This window comes from Nothoprocta perdicaria, unplaced genomic scaffold, assembly GCF_003342845.1.
Source record: "Nothoprocta perdicaria isolate Ctin4 unplaced genomic scaffold, notPer1 scaffold_12, whole genome shotgun sequence".
NCBI lineage: Eukaryota > Metazoa > Chordata > Aves > Tinamiformes > Tinamidae > Nothoprocta > Nothoprocta perdicaria.
In genome coordinates, this window is record NW_020454316.1 from 7620743 (window position 1) to 7627997 (window position 7255).

At 45.9% G+C, this 7255-nt stretch overlaps 2 protein-coding genes across 3 annotated transcripts in view; both read left to right on the top strand.

Moving 5' to 3' along the window:
* Window positions 1–463: 463 nt before the first annotated feature.
* Window positions 464–5784, top strand: ARL6IP1 (ADP ribosylation factor like GTPase 6 interacting protein 1). 2 transcript variants are annotated; one of them, XM_026053920.1, is made up of 7 exons: window positions 464–530; window positions 1933–2066; window positions 3204–3323; window positions 3803–3920; window positions 4533–4617; window positions 4856–4963; window positions 5057–5784. In XM_026053920.1, exons 1-7 carry the CDS (start codon window positions 495–497, stop codon window positions 5179–5181), a joined length of 726 nt encoding a protein of 241 aa, XP_025909705.1. In that variant the 5' UTR covers window positions 464–494; the 3' UTR covers window positions 5182–5784. The 2 variants fall into 2 exon arrangements, with proteins under 2 accessions (XP_025909705.1, XP_025909706.1); XM_026053921.1 differs by having other exon boundaries at window positions 4856–5173.
* A 1393-nt stretch (window positions 5785–7177) lies between these two features.
* Window positions 7178–7255, top strand: part of RPS15A (ribosomal protein S15a) — a 4886-nt gene continuing 4808 nt past the window's right edge. The window contains exon 1 of the mRNA XM_026054174.1: window positions 7178–7199. The gene's annotated coding sequence lies outside the window, so the exon portion shown is untranslated. The remainder of the gene's footprint in view (window positions 7200–7255) is intronic.

Consider the following 7255-nt stretch of genomic DNA (forward strand, 5'->3'; position numbering starts at 1 on the left):
GATCGCTTCTCCAGCACGCCTGACCCTGCGGGMGCTTCCTCATTTACTGCTGCGCAGTACGAGGCCGAGGCGGGTGCACCGCACCGCGCCGCTCGGGACCTGCCACAGCGGCCGGCACAGGCCAAGCCGCACAGCCGCCCGCCGGGGCCGCTTCCGAAGCGCCAGCCCCGGCCCCGCTCGCGCAACCACCGCCCTCACGGCGGCGCGGCCGTTAACGGCTGCCCCGTCGCCGTCGCACTGCGGCGGCGRGGGAGGGGCGGCATCGTCCTCATTGGGCGGCTCCCCCTATTCAAATCCCAACAGCCAACCGGCCGCCGGCGAGGCCCGGCCGCTGCACCGCGATTGGCCCGCGCCGCCTTTCGAGCGGGCCAATGGCGACGCCGGGCAGCGCTGCGGCACGGGGGCGGGGGCGGGGAGGGGCCGCGGCTATAAGAGGCGGCGGGCGCGGCCGCGCGGGGGCGGTGGCGGCGCAGGGCGGCGCAGGGCGGCGCAAGATGGCGGAGGGCGACAATAAGAGCAGCAACCAGCTGGTGAGCGGCTGCGGCGGGCGGGCTGCGGACGGCGCCTCGGGGCCTTTGGGACTGTGCCGGGAGGCGCTGGGGACGGGCCTTCCTGCACCCGGCCCGCTCTCCCTGTGTCACGGCCATCGCGGCCCGTGGGAGCCCGGCCCCGCCGGGCCGCAGCCTCGCCCGGGGCGGCCGCCTCAGCAGTGGGAGCTGCGGGCTGCCGTGCTAGACCGGCCTGCAGGCCCGGGCCCAGAGCGGCTCCGTGCTGCGCGTAGGAACGGGCGCTGCCGTCGTTTTTCTGCCCGCGGGCTCGTATGTCGCCTTGCCCGATGCGCACGGCTTTGCGTTTAATATTTGTTGCCTGCGTGTTTCAACGTCCCTCGGCTGTGCTGTCGTGCAGTTAAAAGATGTGAGAAGGCAGTGATGGGCGCTGGGCAGTTAGCCCGGCTTAATGCTTAGGGGGTGGGCTGGGGCGTCGTGCCCGGAACAGGCAGGTGCTGGGGCAGCAGCAGGAGAGGCTCCCGCAGGGCCTGCCCAGCAGMGCCTCTGCACATGGGCAGCTGGCCAGCTAGGGATGCGGGAAGGATTCCAGCTGGCGCTTTCAGGAGCTTAAAAGTGGAACAAATGCTTATATTTCTGAACAAAAAGATAAATGGGTCCCTGTTGCTAAAAACATGCACCATATTCTAGAGGGATGTCCCCTTCAGAGCAGAGAGTCATATTTATGGAAACTTGGTGTCATTTAATGAAAAGTGATTTCTTATGGGCATGTGTTGGAAATAAGATGATGTTGACAAACCTGACTTAGCAAGCTCTTTCTACCTGACCCACTGGCAAAACAAGTTACTGTACCTCTAGGCTATCAGAGGCAGGCTACTACTTCTACTAGCAGTGTTATATTTCGATTTGTTTTCCTTAGATTTTCTTTYAGCTGTGGTGATAAATGTAATAAGACAAAAATAATAAAAATGATTTGATGTAAAATGTTTTCTGGACAAATGCAGCCTTTTTCCTTGTATGTGGGGCTTGTGTTCTATAAAACATGAAATAGATGTGATAACATGAAGGTATGTCTGATAGCCTGCTGAACCGCAGAATGACTGAGGTTGGAAGAGATCCCTAGAGAGTCCACAGCCTCCTTGAGCAGCCTGTTCCAGGGCTCCGCCACCCTCACAGTGAAGAAGTTTCTCCTCATATGGAGATGGAACTGCCTGTATTTCAACATATACCTACTGCTCCTTGTCCTATCACTGAGAACAGTTTGCCTCTTTTCTTTGTGGCAATCGTAATGTTGTAGATAATTTACAGCACTATTAGTAATGTAAGTACGGAGAAGGATTTATGACTTCTTTTTTAATCATATATGATATGTACTGGAGCTCATGTGAAATTTTGGTTAGTAATGTTTTCTTCTYTTTTTGTGTAGGCTGCGGAAACTGCTAGCTTGGAAGAGCAATTGCAAGGATGGGGAGAAGTGATTTTGATGACTGATAAAATTCTTCGCTGGGAGAGAGCCTGGTTTCCTCTCGCACTGATGAGCGTGGTTTCCTTTTCTTTCTTGTACGTAGCTCATGGAGCATAGATTTGTGTTGCACTTGCCTTGCTGGTAGCAGAACTGTTAAGAAAATCAGCAAGATGCTTCCTTTAAAAATCTAACCAGAAGCTTTCTTATTCAAGTTCTTTTCCCTAATGTGTTTTTTTTGTTTGTTTGTTTGTTTTTTTGAAAATAAAAATTGAACTGGGAAGAACAGGAAGTAACACCTATCACATCCCACTGATATTTTGCACTTCTTTTTAACTTCTCAACTGTAAGCTTAAATGTGCTGAGGCTGAGGGGAATGGTAGTGCTTTCTGCAAAGGCTGTTTGTCAGTGATAGCTGCTGCAGCTTCTTATGACCTTCAGCTGTGTATTGTTTGGGTATCCAGTTAGTCAGATATGKTTTTTTTTCTGTGGCTGTTTACTCTAAGACAACAGCAATACCATTATGGTTTGAAATTACAATAGAAAACTTTTATCCATTGAGCAGACTTCTCAGAAATGCGTCGTGTTTAGGGTGAATTCATCCAGTTTCRCACAGCTGGTACTTTTAGCCTGGCTCTTCCCTCCTTTAAGGGAGGAGGAGATGGGAGGTAGGGGGAGGACAGACTCCAGGAAATTCCTGGTCAATGGAGTGAAAGATACTGAGCTGGATTGCTGGAGACATTTCTGTAGGCTTTTATGCAGTACTCTAGTAGCCAAGATGACTCCTACAAGCCTTTTACAGATAAGTGTCTACATCACTTGGGAAGCTTGCCAGTTGCCTGTTTTCTTAAGAGTGAAGAAAAGAAGGCAGATACAAATGTTGAGCTAGGTGATATAGAAATAAACTGTCTTTTGGCTGATCTGCATAAAGCTTATGGTTCCCAAGGGGAGGTAAGGAGACTAGAACTAAATGAAWCTGAAAAGTAACTTTCAAGATAAGTGTAATTGCGTGAACTGCAGGATGTTCACTTATAAAACATAATTAGAAGAGGAAAAACACAGTATTGAATAAYATTGTGAGGAAGTAGAAGTGCTTCAAATTCTGAGTTTGGAATTGGTACTTTATCAGACATGAACTTGACACTGCTGTAGCCAGTCTGAAAAAACAGCTAAACATGCCGAGTATTGAGTAGACTGAGTATCCAGAAATAATTTCTGTTATCTTCTTTCTACAGGATGATTTACTACTTGGATCCATCTGTTCTGTCAGGCGTCTCCTGTTTTGTTATGTTCCTCTGCTTGGCCGATTACCTTGTTCCTGCTCTTGCACCTAGAATCTTTGGCTCTAATAAGTGGTGAGATGAGCTTAAAGTAGTTTCTTGAGTATAAATATGTTATGACCGTTACCAAAATGACAGTTGAATTTGAAATGTCGAACTGTATATGAAGACATTATAAGAAGAAGCTGGCAATATCTATATGAGAAGTAAGGATTCGTAGAAAATGTGTAGCTTTCTGTTCTTGAGACCGAACTGCTGCAGTGTGTCTGTTGTTCTTTCTCCCAGTAAGATAATTTTTTTTTTTTTTTTTGTGGAAGTACGGGCGTTTTCTGCTCTACATTAAAGATGTCATTTAGTTTTGCTAAACTAGTTTTTACTAATTAATGGGTATTAGATACTGACAACTGAAATTACAAGGAAGAATATWGAATCATATATTCAGAAGGAGAGAATAGCTGTTAAAAAAAGACAGTAAAGAATAATGCATATAGACATCATAAATGATAAGTTTTATATGAAAATTCTCTCTTTTTTTTCCCCTTCTCCATTAAAAGGACAACTGAGCAGCAGCAAAGATTTCATGAAATTTGTAGTAATTTGGTAAAGAGTCGTCGCAGAATTGTTGGTTGGTGGAGACGTCTCTTCACACTGAAGGAAGAGAAGCCTAAAATGGTATAAGAGTTTCAGGAGTTCGTCTGTGTTGTCTTTGCTTTATTTAAGTGTTCCAGAAGGGTTATGTCTGAAAAATATGGAGGCGGTTTGCACCTCTGTGTGWGTGTATACACACTTGTGTGCATGCACACACACACGCAGTACCCCCAGGGTAAACAGGGGGAGTAGGCCTGAGGATATACAGAAGTTAAAAAGGCAGGTTATGTGCTGGAGGTGTCCCTGCTTGAGCAGGGCGGAGTTGGACTGGATAATCTCTAGAGGTCCCTTCCAACCTCAACTGTTCTGTGGTTCTGTAATATGCACTCTCCTGAAAACAGCTTCAGGTACTATGTTACACATTTATCAGCTGGGATAACAGTTTAGTTTCATGACAAATACCTGGACAGAAAAGAATCTACATGCTGTTAAACTGATACCCTGAAGCTAGATGAGAAAATCCAAATGTAGACTTGATAATATCATGATTTTTATCAGGCCTGTATGTAAGTATTGCATGTTAAATGGGAAAGAATTTCCAGACAGTTGTAAACTTAGAACTAATGCCTCATATTCAAGGGAAGGGGCAGAATTCCCAACTTATTCTTGGTTAACATTTTCTTTTCATTTTCTTAGTACTTCATGACCATGCTGTGTTCTCTTGCTGTGGTTGCCTGGGTAGGACAGCAAGTTCACAATCTCTTTCTCACATACCTTATTGGTAAGTTTACAGTATGCAAAACAGAAATAACTATTTTGTGACACATTCCTGTGTAGGTAGGAGGCTAATGGAAGCTAGTTTTGATTATTTGAGTGTGGTGGGGGTTTTTTTTGGAGGGTTTAATTTTTTTAAAACAGTTACATGGGGTTTAAGGAAAATAAGATACYGTAAGCTGAAAGGACTGTTTAAAAAAGAACATTAAATAATTCTGTTTCTGTATATTTTTTTCCTTTTTTAGTGAGTTTCTTGCTGCTGTTTCCTGGACTAAACCAGCATGGGATCATTACAAAGTACATTGGAATGGCAAAAAGGGAGATAAACAAACTTCTCAAGCACAAGGAAAAGAAAAATGAATGAGAACTTAACTGCTGTTCACTCCTGTAAAAGGTTTCCATGGGAACAGTTTTGAGAATTAATGTATAATTAAGATAATAGAAAGAAGTTGTCTTGCTCCTTGGCTTACTTTTTCTTTATATTGGCTCCCTGATCAGTGAAAATGTCACTCGGACAACAGCTGTGGATTTGTGTCCCTCTTGCTCTGTTGCTGATGGTTTTGCAGTCTGAGCTGAGCTTGTGAAAGATCCTGACCTTTGACTTGTGGAGCTTATTAGTCTTCACAAAAGTAAGAGGCCCCATAAATAAATACTGCAACTCAAAAGAAACATCAATGTTGTAATGTACAAATAGCCTTCTTGTAATTTTGTTAGCTTCACCAATCATTCATCAGCTAATGATTTGTGGCTACCAGAAGTAGGGAAGTTTCTATTTCTCCCACTTTTTGGAGACATTTTACTACTGACTTTTGTGGGAAGATGATTACCAGAATAAGAATAATTATAGCTGAGGGTGCATATTCAGAATTGGGGGCAGAAGTTGATCCTGTTGCCTTGCTTAAGCTCTGTTTGCTTATTTGGCTGTGTAGATCAGATTGTCTGTGAAATAGGGTTCTGGAATACCTACATTTTTATTTCAGTTATTTAGCTGTAGCATTAATTTCAACTTATTGCACTGAAACTGTAGAAACTGAGTTAAGGTGTGTACCTTAACAGCTGATTGTTCTAAAAACTGCTGTTGTTGTGGAGCCATGTAATGCGTTTGGTTTTATGAATGTTGTCTGTACACAAAATCACCTTGAGTAGATTAGATTTATCTCTTGTAAATAAGCCTGTCTGAATTGTTTGTGCTTTTCTATGACCTCTTTTTTTTTTAAACTGAACTTTTTTCTTTAAAAAGCTAAAACCTGTGTTAATGTGTTTTAAAAGTTTACTGTTTTAAAAACTCTTCTCAGTATCTATTGTAATTGATGAATAGATAAATACAGACTTAAGAGAAACCTCTTTTGTTCTTTAATATAAGTTGTGCAAGTGTCTTAATCTAGAGCTGGACCTGAGTATGCGTCTGAGTGGCACAGGGKTGTCTGGTACAGTGCTAGGTCAGTGCACAGTGTCTTAATAGAAAAGCACCATTTGTTTGAAATGGCCCATAGCAAATAGTAAAACTTCTACCTGGTAAGTAGTGACTGCTTCTGCTGTAGAAACACTATCTGCAGATGATTGATTAAAACTGATGAAATGGACTATATTGTTAGGAAAGAAAGGAAAAATGGTGCCCAAGAGGTCCATTGTGTAACAGATTTGAAGTGCAGATTGAGATGCTCCACTGCAATATTGTAATCTTTGCTTTGAAGATGCTGTACTTGCACGGAGACATGTTCTCATTCGTGTTTTTACAGAGTTTCAACTGAGTCAGTTGTCTTGGTCTATCTGTTAACCTCAGACCTGCAGCTCTCTTTGTGTAAGTGCTAAAAAATGGGAGTACTACTGCAGTGCATAGGGTCTGGTTACTGCTTCAGTACAAATCAGATGTGTTACATTCCTACACTTATTTTTTGATATATGAATTGAAGTTGCTGTAAGCTTGCAATTCTGCTCCTTCAGACAACCTTGATTGGGGCATAAAGCTGGGGCCCTTCCAGGGGCTTGTSCTGTCTTTGGCTACCACTGTTCTTATAGGTGACTTGAAAACCGTGTGAACGCTTCCATTTGCCAATTTGTTTTGTTTCCCAGCAGCGCTGGCTGGTGACGAGTACTTCAGCATCACCAGTAGCAGGTTGCAGTGAGTTAGAGCAGAGGGTAAAATGTCACCTGACAGAACAGCCAGGCGAAGGGCGGGAGGGAACCTTTCACCGCTTCGTTGGGGTTGTCCTGCCCGGTGTTTGCCGGAGCCGGGCGCAGGGCTCCCCGGGSAGGGGGATCCTGGGCCCGGGGCCCTGTCCCTTCACTCGGGTTTCAGCCCCACGGCCCCGCGCTCGCTGCTCTCCACCAAGTTTGGTCGCTCCGCGCAGCCGTAGTGCGGCTCGCCGCGAAAGCGTGTGTGTCGCTATAGCGACGGAGCGGAAGTTCCGCCGCGCTGCCGCCGGAAGCAGCGCATGGCCAATAAGGGCCGGCGTGGCGTCGCGAGCGGGGCCTCCGGACAGGGCGGCAAGTCTCGCGAGAGCAGCGCGCGCGGCCTGCGCGCCTGCCACTTCCCATAAGGCCGCGCGGGGCGCGGGCCCCTTCCTTTTCCGCCATCTTGCTGCACCGGTGAGTGGGGGCCGCCGCCGGCTCTCGCCGCCATCCGCCGCGCGCCGCCGCCATCC